The following is a 16,254-nucleotide window of genomic DNA, read 5'->3' as shown; positions in this document are numbered from 1 at the left end:
AGTTGCATCCAAATAGCTACAGGCATGTTACATTTGATGAAGGGGGGTCATTTGTATGTCATCCCAGAAATCCAAATTAGGAAAATTCTCATGAGAGTTCCAGGACCACAGGTTGGAACCTCAGGCAGGTCTAAAGATGGAAGCAGTTCTTCAGAGGGGCAGAGGACAGGACTGTCTTGGAAGGGTGGGTGACTTTGAAGGCCCTGTATCAGAGCCAGGCCAGCGCCCTCGTCCCCTACCCCCTCCCCGCACCGCCTTCTCCCACCTCTGCAGATGAGGGCAGTGACCCCCGGCGTGAGGCACCACCCGGTGCGGACCCTAGGGAGTATTGTATGTCCGACCGAGACATCGTGGAGGTGGTACGCACAGAGTACGTGTACACGAGGCCGCCACCGTGGTCGGACACGCTGCCCACCATCCACGTGGTGACGCCCACCTACAGTAGACCGGTGCAGAAGGCAGAGCTGACGCGAATGGCCAACACACTACTGCATGTGCCCAACTTGCACTGGCTGGTGGTGGAGGACGCTCCACGCAGGACTCCCCTGACAGCGCGCCTGCTGCGCGACACTGGCCTCAACTACACACACTTGCATGTGGAGACACCCCGCAACTACAAACTGCGAGGTGATGCCAGAGACCCTCGCATCCCACGCGGCACCATGCAACGCAACCTGGCCCTGCGCTGGCTGCGGGAGACCTTCCCACGGAACTCCACGCAGCCAGGTGTAGTGTACTTCGCGGATGATGACAACACCTACAGTCTGGAGCTCTTTGAAGAGGTGCGCTAGGGACCAGAGGAGGGAGAGTAGCAGGTGGAGCTCAAGAAAACTGAAGGATGTGGGGCCCAGACCAAGATTGGAGCAGAGGGTAGCCCCCATGAGGGGAGGCTAAGGCATGCATAGACACATACAGGAAACCTTAGGCTAGGCTGGTTCACACTGCAGAGAATCAGGGAAAGACATGAGTAAACCTCAGTATAAGGTAAAGGAACCCAGCACATTAAAAGGAAGCCTGTTGAGGCTTGTAGCTCCCCAACCCTAGTCCTGGCCTTAGAGATTTGTTCCCTGAAAGAGCCCTTTCTACGGGATCATTTAACATGGGCACCAGAAATCTCTTGGGTGGACATTTTGAGCCTGCCTGTTAAGTTTTGTGGAGGGAGGCACGTTTCAGATTTTAAAATGACAAGATTAAGAGATTTTTGCCATCGGGCCACATTGAGAAGTTGACCAACATCTTAGCTGAAAGATGCCTTGAATGCCTAGGTGAGAGTCCTCTAGGGATTCTCTTAGAGGTCAGGGGCAGGGGGTCTGCAGACAGACTGGGAGGGACCCACACACACCCATTAAGTGATCTACCTCCTATGGGAAAGGGTAGCATTTAAATCCTAGACTCATATCCTGACTCAGGTTCTCACCTTGTAGATGCGCAGCACAAGGAGGGTGTCCGTGTGGCCTGTGGCCTTCGTTGGTGGCCTTCGGTACGAGGCCCCAAGGGTGAATGGGGCAGGGAAGGTGGTTGGCTGGAAGACAGTGTTCGACCCCCACCGGCCATTTGCCATAGACATGGCTGGATTTGCTGTCAATCTGCGGCTCATCTTGCAGCGAAGTCAGGCCTACTTTAAACTCCGTGGTGTGAAGGGAGGCTACCAGGAAAGCAGCCTCCTTCGAGAACTGGTCACCCTCAATGACCTGGAGCCCAAGGCAGCAAACTGCACCAAGGTAAGTAAGACCCTCTTCATAACTGATGGCTAATAAGGCAAGCACCCCCAGACCTGTAGATCCAGGAGGAAGAGGGGCCTCAAAATAGCTTTGTCTACAGTCCCCATCCAGGATGGTAGCTTATTATAAACTGATAACACTAATAAGCAGAAAGATGGGGAGGGATTTCTATTGAGAAATTCCAGAGATCACTGGCCCTCCACAGGGACATCTGTGTTCCATGACCCTGGTTGAGTATGCACGTGCATACACTAAGGCAGATGCATGCATGCATACATGTACATATTCAAATATAGTACATAGACATGCATACAGATGCCTGCATATGTGTGCATACACAAATACACATATACATACACACATGCATACTGGAAAATCTTGAGAGGTGTCTCTTTCTGTAGTTCTAGAATGAGTAGATAGAAATAAAAAACAGTTTAAAAAATCTTGATGGGGCAATGGTGGAAAGAGAGAGGGCAGAAGAAATCCTTGCAGGTTGTGGGAGGGAGCCAGGCGCCGGCAGAATGAGCTGGGGATCTGTACCACTTATTTTGTGTCTCTGGCCATGCAGATCTTGGTCTGGCACACACGGACAGAGAAGCCAGTGCTGGTGAATGAGGGGAAGAAGGGCTTCACTGACCCGTCGGTGGAGATCTGAGGATGAGGATGCGGGTAAGAGAGAAGGCCGGCGTGGCCAGGGCACTGCACAAACAGCTCCATCCTCCATCTCTTGGGACACATCCTCCATCTCTGAGGGCTTTGGGATACATCCTCCATCTCTGAGGGATTTTCCTCATGGTCCTTAGCTCTGGGAGTACAAGACCAATGTGGGCAGAAGCATGGCCAAAGACCCCCTTCCTCTTGTGCTCCCAACAGCTATTGGCAGGCTTCATGCATACAGCTGGGTCCTTCTGCAAGCATCACCTTCTTTTATTGTTATTGTCATGCTGGCCATGATGGTCCACAGTGGGGGATGTTTTCACCCGGTTCGTGGGTTACTTCCAGTATAGAGCTGTGGTGAGACACTACACCACATCAGTGGTCCTATGGCTTTCCGTAGTAGGTGAAGGAGCTCACTGAGCAGGAACCCTGGAGCCCACACCACTGCCAGGATACCACTTTCCTGTTCCAGCCTGGTGTCATTTCTCTGTTCCTGGTTTTACTTATATGTAGAATGGGCTGCCAGGGCACTGAAATTAGTCTGTAGCACATAACAACCCCTATGTAAGAATTTTTAATCTCGATTATTTAAATTCCATTGGGGTAGACCACCACCATATTTACCTACACTTGAGAAGTGACAATGATGTTCAGAAAAGAAGCTAAATGACTAGCCTAAAGTGACACATTAGCCCAAGAGATCTGTGCTACGTGACTGACCAGGCCAAGTACTTTTGAGGGGCTTTTTGTGCTCTGGACTTTTGGAGGCATACTTTCAGGACTTTTACTCCTCCAGACTCTGCCACAGATATAGGGGCTCACAGCAGACACAACCTTGACCAGACCCTGCCCCAGATCTGGGGACACACAGCAGACAGAATCTTAACCAGACCCTGCCACAGATCTGGGGTTCACAACAGACACAACCTTGACCAGACCCTGCCGCAGATCTGGGGGATCACAGCAGACTCCTACCTTGACGAGACCCTGCCACAGATCTGGGGGCTCACAGCAGACACAACCTTGACCAGACCCTGCCCCAGATCTGAGGGCTCACAGCAAACACAACCTTGACCAGACCCTGCCCCAGATCTGAGGGCTCACAGCAGACACAAACTTGACCAGACGCTGCCCTAGATCTGGGGGCTCACAGCAGACACAACTTTGACTAGACCCTGCCCCATATCTGGGGGCTCACAGCAGACACAACCTTGACCAGACCCTGTCCCAGATATGGGGCTCACAGCAGACACAACCTTGATTTTTGTCTCAGCACATCTGCAGGCTCCATGTCTTTGTGACTTCAGGGAATCATCCCTGAACTTCAAGTCCTTGGCAGCGCCTCTTAGAATGTGTCAGTACTGAGATTCATCTCACCTCCTGCCCTCACTGGGTCAGTGGAATAATCTCCATCACTTGCTTTTCAAACAAGTTTCCAAAGGGAATCCAGAGAGGCTCTGTGGGGTCCACTAGGGGCTCAGGATTGGGCATTCTGTCCGACTTGCTGTTCCAGCTCCACCTTGCCCCAGGCTGACACCCGTACTGTTCCTACTTTCCCCACACAGGAAATCTCCTTCTCAGACCCTGATCTTGGCCTTCCATCCTCTCCCATGGCTGATAGTCACTCTGAGGCAGACTCCAGAGGAACAGCATCACCTCTTGTCTATTCTGAGGGCTTCCAAGAAAGCCCAGCTTGATGCCAGGATAAAAGACAGAGAATTTAAGCACAGAATCCTAGACCTGTTGTTCTCTCCATCACCATGGCCAGGGGCTTGAGACCCGAGGGCTGGGGATTCCAGCAGCCAGAAAAGCTCGGGCTCTGCACACCTCCTTGGAAGCCTCCTGCATTGATGGGGCTGTGTAAGCGGGTGACCCTGACTTGGAGTGATGCTGGAGATGAGGGAGGTCAGAAAAACCCCACTGTTGAGTCCAGCATGGTTCTCCATTGCTCCCTGCTCTTGGGCCCAGCATGACTACACAGCATGTGCCCAGCCAGGACATTGTGAAGACCAGAGAGCAGCCCGGGGCATGAAGGTGCCCCAACACTCCTCTTTCACACCTGCTCTTCCGCAGAGCTGCTCCCCAATCACAAATACCTCTGGCTCTTCTCTGGTTCATGTTTACAGGGCATAGGCTGTCTTGGATCCCACCTGGCACCCGGCCCTGCATAGGGGGAGCCTGGGCCTACCTACAGCTCCCCCTGTACCTCAGGCTGTGGGAGAACAAAGCCCCTTCCCACATCCCTCAAGCCTCCTGTGCCAGAATTGGCAAGGTGATGGGCCTAGAGCCAGCACAGGTCATTAATTGACCTGGATTAAGAACCATGTGACCCCAGTGTCCACACTGCCTCTCTAATACCCCTGGGCTGCAACGCCCCCTTGCCTGGCTTGGACCGGGGACAAAATGCCCTCTTCCCAGAACCTGAGAATCATAGACCTCGGGACTGGAGTTAACAGTAATAAATAGGAGGAGCTTTTCCTGAGAAGGTGTGAGGCCCAGCAACCGCAGCCCTTTCCTGCACTGATTCCTGTGAGGGGTGTATTAGCAGGGGACCTGGAGACAAGAGCAGGATTGTCTGAACACTGGAAGAAAAGGAGACTTGATCGCACACTGCTTTGGAAGTCACTCTATCTTACACAAAATGGGAAAGCTTGCAAAGCCAGCCTGGCCTCCTGCTCACTTACTCTCTCCACCCGAGAGAAAAGAGTATGCCCAGGCTGTTGTCCCCACCCACCCAGGAGAAGCCTCTGCCTGGGGTTCAGCATCTGAGAGGCCCCTGGCTCTGGCTGGATGCGGCCCTCTGGTGGTAATCTCACTCCAGCTCCTACAAGTTGGAAGCACAATTTTCCTCCAAGTGGGGAAAAGGAAAGGGCACCACAAGCCCACTGAAGAAGTGTTTATTTTTTAACAGCTAACAGCTCCCCCTCCATTAAAACTCATAGGACAGGCCTAAGAGTCATTCAGAACCCACTCTTGAGTGGATGGGACTCAGTTCACACATCTAACCTTCCGAGAATAGCATTGGCTGCCCATTTTGAAATGGATTTAACTTCCCACAGTCTTCAGGAAAACCTCCGATAGGAACAGATCCCACAGCCACCTTGCAGGATATTCGCTCCGACCACTTCTACTTTGATGTTGCTTTGGAAACTGACCCCTTGGCATCCCATAGGTGGCATGGGAGAGGGAGGAAATAGGCACAGGGCATCTATCCGATGAGTGAATTTATGTCTGGGCACTCTGCTGTCCATTCATAGAAACTGATAGTGAATGCCAAGGTCAAACCAGCTGCTGAGGCTGCCTTCTTAGCCAAAACCCACTGCTCCTTTTTAGGAAATTGGAAACGAAAAACAAACTGGGGTTTTATTATTGTTATTATTATTTTTGGCAGATGTTAGTTCAGTTGTTTCCACCTAATATCCTCTCTTAGCCGCATGTGTATTTATTTATAATTCCAACCCCGGTGGACTGCAGCCTTTGAGAATGAGTTTGTTACAAGTAGAACTGGGTCCGTGTTGACAACTTGTTCTCCAAACCCAGGCTGTTCCCTGCTCCCTTGCTGGAAAGCCCCACCGCAGAGGAGTCAAGCCAGGGGTTTAGGAGCTCCACAGGCAGAGGCTGGTGTAAGGGTGGAGCCCAAGCTGCCGCACCATCTGGTCTGTTTTAATTTAACTCTATTTAATTTGTTTTCGAAATTAAAAGTCAAATATGGTTTTTAACAGTTGTAATCCTCTTCAGCCTTGCCTTATTTTAGTCTCATTTATTAATTTAGCCAGCCAACAAATAGTTCCCAGGTGCCTGCTATGAATAGGCATTCTTCTAGTCAGGATCCAGCATGATGGAGCTCACCCACCAAATCCAGGACACAGACAAGGGCGCTCACGCGGCATTTCAGGTGCGAGGCGCTGGAAGAAGGGCGGAACTGCTGGAGAGGGTGGAGGGTAGTAGGGGGACGGGCGGAAGTTCCTGAAAGCATGGTAAGAAAGACCTCCCTGGTACGGGGCCTTGAGCAGAACAGCAGCATGCCAACCTGCAGCTGAGGCAGAGCATCCTGATAAGAGAGAAACGCCCCCAACTGTGTGCACTCATACCTATAGCTCAGGAAAAAAAAAGAGTAACGTGACTGCAATTGACTGGGCAGGGGGCAGGGGTGGGAGCAGGGGCATGGAAGACATGGTTGGCAAGTCAGAAAGAAAGCCTGGAAGCAGCTGGCCTCTGAGACCAGGATACAGCTGTTGGTTTCTACTCTAAGTGCAATTAGGAGCCCCTGATGGAGCTGACCTTCGAGGGCCACTTTGTTTCCTGTGCTAAGGATAAATGGGCCAAGGCAGGGGACTGGGGAGGCAGCCCCTGTGATAAGCCAGGAACAAGATGCTGGTGGCTGGGTTGGGAGCACAAGCTCTGGAGTGGAGGGAGTGGCTTCATCTAAACATGCCTAAGAAAGGCTGGGTGTGGGATGAAGAGACAGCAGCCAAGATGACCCAGGCCACAGGACAGAGGAGTGTAGGAGAGGAAAATGGAGTTCTGCTTCTGACCTTGTAGTGCACGTGCAACAGATAGTCAGGGTCAGCTCTCCGCGTACTTGCAGTGAGGATGGGAACCAAACCGGAAAGTGTTGGTGTCAAGATCCCACAGGCATGACCCCCACACAGTGAGTAGACAAAAGAAATAATGGGTGAGCAAAGTCTCCGGGCAAGTCGGTTAAGGGGAGGTGCTCTGCAGGGACCGAGATGGGTTTCATGGCACACAGGATCTGGGTAAACTGTCTGGAGAGCTAAGGTCGGCCGGCACAGGCTGGGGAAGCAGAGAAAAATGTTTCTACAGAAAGCCCAATACATACCTGATCATGTATGCATAAAACTGTAACTCAGAATTCCTCGCGCCCTTACAGAAGGATAGCACTGCTCAGTGAAGCTTTGTAGAAACAAGCTCGTATGTGATGCAAGGCCTTTAAAGTGACAATTTAACACTGCTCTCTGGCTCTGGCTTTACTCAAGAAGTCCTGGACTCATCTACACTTTATCTGGATGCTTGATAGTCCAAGACATCTCAGGAAGAACCTGCAAGCATGGGTAAAATTGGGGACTTAGTCTGACTTGCTCTTCAAGTATCATCTGTAATCTGCACTTTAAAAAGCCCCCTTTGAAGAGCCAGCAAGATGGCTTGGTGGGTAAAGACACTTGCTCTCAACCCTGACAACCCACAAGGAGGCTGTCCTCTGATTGCTCATATCCCATGGCAGTCATACACCTAACCCACACACACAGCAAACAAATAATCATCGTATAATTTTATTTCAAAACTTTAAAAACAAATAAAGGACTTTTTAAAAAAGCTCCCTTCGAGTTGGCATGATGGGACAACCTTATCATCTCAGTCCCTGGGAAGCTACAGCAGGAGAACTGAAAGTTCAAGGCCAGCCTGGACTACATAACATGACCACATCTAAGAGAGAGAGAGAGAGAGAGAGAGAGAGAGAGAGAGAGAGAGAGAAAAATAAATAAAAACAAACTCAATTTCTCAGACCCAGTGACACATGAGCTGTGCTCCACGACCACCCACAAGTAAGTTATCAGGGCTCATAGCTCAGTTGCTGCACACCAGACTCCACTGCAAACTTGTTCTCAACAACACTCAGGGATCCATGTTGTGAGCCTCTCGCTCACCCTAAGCTTGCCTGATCCATCTTCCCTGGGCTTCTCTAGGGACACTGTGCTCACAGATGTGTGTTCTTTGATTTTCACTATTATTGAAGATAGCCAGCTTAGAGTAGTACATACCAAATATAATTTATGAAGAGAGACTATCACCTATGGCTAAGTTATATATTGTGGTTTTGGCTTTCTAGAATGTTCTTATTCTTATCCACCAACATGCGATTGAACTGTTCATAACACAATGACATTTCAAAGAAAACTGAAATAAGGAAAAGTGGTAAGAAGCCAGGGCATGTGCCATCCACCAGTTGAGTATCATCAGTGTCTGGATCCTTCTTGAAGAGCTGGAGACATCCACAAAGAAGCTTTGTTTCAAATCTATTGCTTTATTGCAGTTTAGGGTGGCAAACCCAAAGCAAGCCGTTGCACTCAATCCCTAGAACAAGAGTCTCCAATCTGGACTGAGACAACAGGGCGGACGCTGGCCGCTTTCCCTCCTCCTTGCTGCTTTTTCAGTCAAAGGAAGGCGTGCTCAGTGAATCTACTGAGCTGGAAACAAGGCCTCTGCTAGACCTGTGACTTGTAGCTAACCCCAAATTCTTCTGTGGGGTCAGAAGCAGCTGCCTGGGGCCACTTAGCTGAGCCTTTTGCCATTCCCTCCCAAAGAGCATGGATATGAAGTGGTTTCTGCCAAAATTCCCAGCTCCTCCCCTAGTGAAGCTGTCCCTCTTTGGTGACTCTCCTCCTCACCCAGAACAATAGCAAATGCTCTCTTAACTTAGGAAGATAAGTACTGAACATGTCTATTTCTCTTAAGCTCAGCTTATCAACTGGCTCAATGTCATAAGAGACAGAATGAAAAGGAAAAAAAAAATGTATGTTTCTTCCAGAACCCCAGAACTAGCTGAGGAAAGTTGAAACATAAATCAAGTTGACTCAAGTAAGACATGCTTTCTCTTTGCTCTACAAACAGTGGAAATTCAGGAGCAGAAAGCAGAACTACAGGATGTGGCCACGCCCTCCTAAGATGTTTAAAAAGCCTTCCTGTATCCTGCAGGTTGGCCTGATGAGGCTTTCACTTCCAGAAGAGGGCAGTACCCACCCAGCTTCAGCACCTTCTTTGAAGGTGCTCCAACTACATACTCCACCCTCGGAGATAGCTCTATGGCCTCCCCAGAAAGATTAGGGGAGCAGAAAGGGACTCAACCACAAAACCAGGAGAGAAGCCATTTCAGTATGAGGGTATCCTAGACAATGCTACCCATCTTCTCTGTAGTCCCCTCAAGTTTAGGATTTCGGATTGAGTTGACTATAGCCCTTTGTTCCCTGAGGTTGCTAGGTATGAAGACCCTCCTGTAGCAGAGGACGGAAGGACGTTGCCAACCACAGCAGGAAGGCTGGGACTGTTGTTCAATTAACATATTGGTTCCTGCCCAGGTAGGGGGTATCAGTAGACTGTACCACGGAGCCTGCCATTGTCTCCTCAAAGATGATGACCTGTGGGAAACAAGGGTTGAACTATGAGGTCTGCCCTACAGCTGGATGAGAACACAATGAGACAGCAGGATGGGCGGAAGGGTGTGGGGATGAGGATGGAAGGAGGTAGGAAGCGGTAAGTGCAGAGTCATCACCAAGCAAAGCCGAAGAACAAGTTGGCCGGAATACCCACCCTTTCCTATTCTGTGACCAGGCTTTTCAGGGGTAGAGAAGCAGCTTGCTAGCAGGAGAACAGGGATGGGAAGAGAGTCACAAGGAAAGGGGGGTGAGCCTAGAAGTAGTCCCACCTTGTTGAGTCCTTTCTCTAGCCAGACACCTGGGAGGTAGAGCGTCTCCTGAGGTCCTATGTTCCAGTAGCGCCCAAGGTTTTGATCATTGACGAATACAACCCCCTTCACCCAGCCCTTGGAAAAAAATAGGGAAAGACTCGATTTACTACAAACACCCCAAAGAGAAAGTCACACCAGAAACAGATGCAGTGAGAAATCCACCATGCTCCTGAAAGACCAAAGTGAACCAATATTTGATATCCATGTAGGTCAGCCCACCCCACTGCTATGAGTCTTCCAGGCAGGGCAGTCAACCTCAGACTGTCCAGAGGAACCCAAACACACACTGAGAAGTACCACAGGTGCTTCTGCTCTGAGCCCACCCCTCTGCCACAGAGAAGTTGCAGGGTTCCTATGACATGGGGCAACACAGACAGACAAGGAGGTTTCTAGGCACAGGTGTCACAGAGCACTCCACTGAAGCCAACTGGGCTCAGAGCCCCAAGAAAATGGGAGGACAGGGAAGGAAAGGGGTCCTACAAACCTCTAGCTTCAGAAATGTGTCAGAGGGGTAAATGCCCACTGACAAGGCGCCCAGGAAGAAAGCAGGAAAGCTGGGCTCTTTGGGAATGAAACTCCACTTGTCCATGATGAGCCTAAGAACAGGATGTAAGCAGGGAAAGGAGGGAAGGACCATCTCACATCTGCTCCCAGACTTTCATCTAATTCCTAAAGCACATCCCTCCCCCCAGCAAGGCCAGAAGTCACATGCCTGCCAACCAGGTCATAGGATGGCAGCAAGATAGCAGGGTGGGCATTTTCCAGTCTGGAAACATAGGTTTTAGCTAGTCCCTACCCCTCACGTTAGGTATGTCACTTTGCCCTTTGGGTCTGTTTGTAACTCTGCAGAATCCAGACAGGGAGACCAAGGCACTCCTGGCTCTTGCTACATATTAGCTATGACCTCACATACCCAACTCTCAGGTACCCACCTCTGCAAGAACGACTTTGTCATATCCAGGCTGTAGATTTTGAAGTTTTTCAGAGGATTATTATCCAGATAAAGATTTCCAATTAAACCTGGAGAGAGTGGGCAAAGAAAGATGAGCAAGCCCCCAGTCGGGAGACAGGCGGCAAAGCTGCACTCAGGGCATGTGCAGACAATCTAGGAATGATGAAACAAGGATTTTCCTAAAGCAGATGCTGCCTAAGGAACTTTGCACTTGGACTAAAGCCTCTCTTGAGATGTCTAAAAGTGGCAATAAGCAAGACCACTGTTTGTCAAGCCCTAGATCTGACATAAAGAGCAGGGCACCCAAGGACAGAGACAAAGCTGAGGTGTCAGGATGTGACATCTGGCTTCTGATGTGACTAAATGGTAACAAAGAGCCTAATTTTGTGGATCATGAGAGTCTCAGAGTAGAAGACCTGGTCAATCAGCCAGAACTCTCCATACAACCTAAGATTAAAGACATTTAAATGGTGAAGATATGATAAAATCACAGCGGTGTCCAGCAGTAAGCACCTGCATACAGGAAGGGAGGCTGCTCAGCACCTGAATGGTGGAGACAGCTGGTCCCCGAGCAGGCTCCACAGCAGGGACTAGTGTGTGAGCACAGGGAAGGTCTGTGATCTGCAAACACTGAACTGGCCAAGAGGGCGGGATTCTACAGATGATCGGGGCACACTCAATTAAAACACCAGGGAAATAAAGACTGGACAGTCTGACAGGTCTTCCTAACTCCAGAACAACCAAAGAGGTAAGATGGCTCTAAAGAAGGAAGACTAAGCAAGGTGCTAAGGCCTGTGGAGAAATACTGAAAACGGTTGTGGGTCTAGGATGGCGGCCTAGATGCTGCTACTTTGGTATGTGGATAGTGCTAGATGGGACTATAATAATGAATCTGAGGCTCTTCTGGAGAGGAAGCTCCAAGGGCTGAGGCCAAATCACTTTCTGGACATGTGCATTCTCTGACCAGGAAAGAGAGGTGAAAGCTTCCTCCACCACAAACGCAGACAGAGGAAGAGAAATGGAATTTCCTCAACTCCTCGTCATAGGAAGATCTTACTTTAACTTAGTTCCCTCCGTAAACTGCACTGGAAACTACTCCCATATAAACAGACAGGGAAAAGAAAGGGACTAAAGGTCTAATGATTCAGAAAGCCAGGGACACGGGCAAGTGTCCTGGAGGGATACTCATGGAGGGGCGTGAAAGCAAACTGCAGTGTGTTCATTGTGTGTCTAGCTTCCCCCTGAGCCCAGAGCATTGCCTATGAGTGTTCCTGAGAGAAATGAGAACAGAAATCCAGTGTGAAGACCCAGGAATGTAGGTATATTATATTCTTTCATGGACTCCAGGATACTCCCATTCCTTGCTCCTTACCTACAGCCTTGCAAACAGAGAGGCCACGTCCACCAAAGCAGATTTCAGTACAAAGACTGAGAGGCCAGCTCATGGCTTATGGAGCCTCTTCCAGGGGTACACGAACTATCCAGTTATGAAGCACTAAAGAGAAAGTGGCCAAATCCTCCTGATGCATTAACCAGGACTTGCATGCAGGTAAAGCAGGCACCATCTCCCTTCAAAAAACCTCCACAAGCCACCTGTGTTGCAGTGGCATCCTCAGTCCACCTCCCTGCATTAGGCCTCCACAAACCACCTCCCTAAAAGGGGCCCAATGGCCTGGTGATGTGCTCCATGGCGAACACATAGACAAGCCTGAGGAGTGACGATAGCTTTGCTCCTGGTCTATAGTAGGACCCACCTTTTCGCTGAGTGTCAATATTATCCCCATAGTTGACTCGCCCACGATTTTCCACCAAGATCCTCAGCATGGTGTGACCCTGTCAGGAACACAGTAACCAGTTATCACTGCCTGATAGCCCAGCTATACTTGGGGATCTCTGTGTCCCTATTATTCTCTATGCTCTGAGAATGGGAGTGAGAGCTCCAACTGGTCAGAAAGCTAGATGTGCCCTTCTCTTTCCAGTTCTTAATTAAGGAGCTTCCTGGCTTCCTGGTCTCCCTCTTTGACTCCTACTGAGTTTGCTAGCCATCACCCAGCTCCCTGGAATAACAAACCTGGGTCAAAGGGATAGTAATCTTCGTTGTTTTATAGTCCAAGAATCCTATGGATACCCTGTTCAAAAAGACCTGCCAAAGTAAGCAGATGAAAGTCATGATCAACAGGATGGAGAAACGAGGAGCCTCTGCGAAACAATAAAACAAGTGCCATTGTGGGGATTTATGAAGGTGCTGGATGGGTATGGAGGGAAGTGAGCACCACAGTTATGAGGGAAGGACTGTGTGATCTGCAGCTAGTGGAGAGAGACAAACACTGGCAACAGCTGGTTCTGAAGGCAGAGGATAAGGTACGTATTGCCATACTTTATCACTACAAAGTGCTGGGAATTCAGAGGAGATGCTCCTACCTGCCCCCTGTCACGCACAAGGCCACTGAGGACTCCAGATGAAAAGATGGTGGTCTCGTACAGGATGTACCCAAAGGCCTGCCCATTACCGTTGTTTACTGGCAGGTTCTCCATGTTGATGGGAGTCTCAGACTGGACTGGCTACATAACAAGACACAAGAAGGCACAGGAGCCAGGCTGCTCCTAAGTCAAAGTCTTCACATAGGCAGCAAGAATACCAGGGACAGGATGCAAGGTTTCTCTAACCTCTTTTCTCTGTTCCATCTTCTTACTAGCTTAAACTCATGGCTCTAATATTAGAGTCACAGAAATAAGGTCAGCAGGAAAAGGCAGATCACACTAGAGTCCTGTAATCTACTAGAATCCTAAAGCCACTATCATTTCTGCATCACAAAAGAATGAACTACTGCAGGTGCCCTCTTCCTTCTCCTGGGGGAAGAATCATCCTTTCCTCCACTCCTCGTTCTATTCGTGACATAGGCCTACCCAGAGGCTAAAGAAGGGGGCAACAAGTTCAACCTTTTCTCTTCCTTCCCAATTCCTACTCTAGCACCACTGTATTCTCTTTGCTCAGGTCCCTGGTTGCGAAGAGACCTCAATGCCAGAGTGGCTTTGCTCATCCTGGAACCCCACTTGGAAAGGGCCTGGTCCTATCTTCTTGATAACTATCCCTGATGCCCAGCCTGCAGCACTTACGTCATCCAAGAGCAGGATAGCATCCCACAGTGAGAGGTAGAAAGATGGCCTCATTGGCTCATAGATCATCTTAAGAGTAAGTTCAGGTGGAGGAGGTGGAGGGATACCTGCAACAGAAACCATGGCCTGTGGCCCTCCCTTAAAGACTCAATCCTCATTGTCTCCTCCAGCCTCATAGCCACAGCTCAATGCACTCCTTTCATTTTGACAGAAAAATTACCCACTGGCCCTGTTCAGGGCTGGAACTACTCTAGAACACAAGGCGTCAACAAGGGCAGGGTTTCCTCATGTCTTCATATGTCATAAATAGGCCTAGTATTTGTCAAATACAAGGGGCACACCATGGTGAAAATAGTCTCTCAAACTTTGTCTAGAATGTTTGCTTGTTTGTTTGTTTGTTTGTTTGTTTGTTTGTTTTTGGCAGTGCTCAGGGTGCAACACAGGACCTTACACAAGCTGGGCAATAGTTCTACTGAGCTACATTCCTAGTAGTTTCGAGTATTCTTTTCTTTTTCTTCTTCTTCTTCTTATCATTATTACAAATTTTCACCTCCTCCCCTCCCTCCATTTCCTTCCCCCTCCCCCCAGTCCCCCTCTGCTTCCCTTTCCAGTCCAAAGAGCAGTCAGGGTTCCCTGCCCTGTGGGAAGCCCAAGGTCCTCCCCCCTCCATCCAGGTCTAGGAAGGTGAGCATCCAAACAGACTAGATTCCCACAAAGCCATGGATCAGCTGGAGTTGAGGTAGGATAGCAAGACGGAAGAAACTCCAAAGCTCTGGGCAAGAGCATGGATCCAAGTGGATGTTTGAAACTGCTGCCTGTTTGTACCTGAGAAGGTTCCAAAGAGGTTTCGAAGCTTGGTGTATTTGGCAGTATAATCTCCAGCCTCTGTCAATACAGCATCATAGTCTGCAAAACAGCCATTGACCTTTCACAGTCTCTCCTGTCCCCAGAACAGTGCAAAGGGATGAAAAAAAGAGAAGAAAGGAGGAGAAACTGGGTTGGGGGAACAGAGTTCTCAAACCAGCAATTTTTAAGAAAAGCAGCTTTATTATGAAGTATGGGGGCCAACGTCAAACCTTCTCAAGGGCCTGAGAAGGGGGAAGTCTATCCCTACCCCTATCACTCTAGATTTGCCTCCCTTCCCTTGGTCCCCCAAGAGCTCCCTCAATGAAGCAAGGTGTTCACAGGTACCTACTGCTCTAGAAGTTTTGAAGTGATAGTCAGTCGAAGCCTATATCTTCCCTGGACATTATATAACCAAAATCATGAAAGGAGACAGAAACTCTTTCTAAAGGACTCTCCATCAAAAGCGTCAATCCTATAAACACTGGGGAGGAACAGGAAGAACCAGTTGGGATACTTGCCATAGCTGGTGACATCAGCCTTGTAGTCATTAAAATGCATGGCTCCATTTATGAAGCCAAAATTTGTGCCTCCGTGGAACATGTACAAGTTGATGGAGGAGCCGGCTTTGATGATAGCAGACACTGTTTGCAAGACCTCTTCAAGGAGAACAAAAAGGAGGGATGTTTAGAATGGGTCAGAGCACAAGAGAAGCCCCACATCCTAATTCCCTCACATCCCAATTCTCTCCAGGTCCATTTCATCAGTGGGTCATTCAGTTTTCCATGGACAATAGGTAGCCAGTAGGCTGTTTCTACACTACCAGCTGGAATGTTACCCAGTGGCTACTCTGCGCCAAGGAAATGCAAAAAAGATGGGTCCCCATTATACAATAGTCCTGACTATATCCCTAAGTCCTCTCTTAACTAGGAAATGAGCCAAGGATATGCTAAGAGAGTATCGGACAATAAAATAAAAGATCAGTTAATAGATATTTGTATGATATATATAGTAAATGCAAACTCAATACTGACCTAGTGAACTGGAAAAACTTTTAAAAAACCATTTTAATACTCAGTACTGATATATCTGCAGAAAATGAGGACTTTCATTTAATAATGACCTGTAGGCTACTTTATGAAGGGAAGTGGTAAATACATATATTAAAACTGCACTGATGTAGCAGTTTTCATATGGAAATATAGACCAACTATACAAAACTAGATGTTCAAGGATGCTCACTTAAGTAGTATTCAATTAACGAATCCCAAAACTAAGCAACCAAGGAACTGGGTCACTAAATGGTGGTTTAGTCATCAACACAACAGATCTCTTTAAATTCTTTAAGAGAGTGATGTCCAATTACCCCAAGTATTCCGACATTCAGCAGTATAGGATGGTGTGCATGTGGGGGTGGGTGGAGGTGGATGGGTGTGAAGATCTGATCAATCTGTCTCTAGCTCTGTCTGGAGAAACACTGT

General features: G+C 48.9%; 2 protein-coding genes across 7 annotated transcripts in view; one reads left to right on the top strand and one right to left on the bottom strand.

Moving 5' to 3' along the window:
- B3gat1 (beta-1,3-glucuronyltransferase 1) overlaps positions 1-16,232 on the top strand; it is a 38,836-nt gene extending 22,604 nt beyond the window's left edge. For 3 of the 4 annotated variants that reach the window (XM_075966487.1, XM_075966483.1, XM_075966484.1), the window contains 4 exons: positions 274-782; positions 1,425-1,721; positions 2,290-2,390; positions 3,944-6,102. In XM_075966487.1, the coding sequence (XP_075822602.1) occupies positions 274-782; positions 1,425-1,721; positions 2,290-2,376 (893 nt within the window). In that variant the 3' untranslated portion in view covers positions 2,377-2,390; positions 3,944-6,102. Of the gene's footprint in view, positions 1-273; positions 783-1,424; positions 1,722-2,289; positions 2,391-3,943; positions 6,103-13,808 lie in introns of those variants that run through there. The other variant, XM_075966485.1, reaches the window with a different exon arrangement.
- The window catches only part of LOC142846265 (beta-galactosidase-1-like protein 2), a 40,872-nt gene continuing 32,317 nt past the window's right edge, over positions 7,700-16,254 (bottom strand). For 2 of the 3 annotated variants that reach the window (XM_075966481.1, XM_075966482.1), the window contains exons 10-19: positions 15,295-15,432; positions 14,756-14,836; positions 13,931-14,037; positions 13,235-13,375; positions 12,885-12,956; positions 12,568-12,646; positions 10,794-10,881; positions 10,346-10,457; positions 9,820-9,936; positions 7,884-9,532 (exon numbers count right to left, since the gene is read on the bottom strand). In XM_075966481.1, the coding sequence (XP_075822596.1) occupies positions 9,446-9,532; positions 9,820-9,936; positions 10,346-10,457; positions 10,794-10,881; positions 12,568-12,646; positions 12,885-12,956; positions 13,235-13,375; positions 13,931-14,037; positions 14,756-14,836; positions 15,295-15,432 (1,022 nt within the window). In that variant the 3' untranslated portion in view covers positions 7,884-9,445. Of the gene's footprint in view, positions 7,824-7,883; positions 9,533-9,819; positions 9,937-10,345; positions 10,458-10,793; positions 10,882-12,567; positions 12,647-12,884; positions 12,957-13,234; positions 13,376-13,930; positions 14,038-14,755; positions 14,837-15,294; positions 15,433-16,254 lie in introns of those variants that run through there. The other variant, XM_075966480.1, reaches the window with a different exon arrangement.

Source organism: Microtus pennsylvanicus, chromosome 3 (genome assembly GCF_037038515.1).
Source record: "Microtus pennsylvanicus isolate mMicPen1 chromosome 3, mMicPen1.hap1, whole genome shotgun sequence".
Taxonomy (NCBI): Eukaryota; Metazoa; Chordata; class Mammalia; order Rodentia; family Cricetidae; genus Microtus; species Microtus pennsylvanicus.
This window is presented reverse-complemented; position numbering and strand designations above follow the sequence as displayed.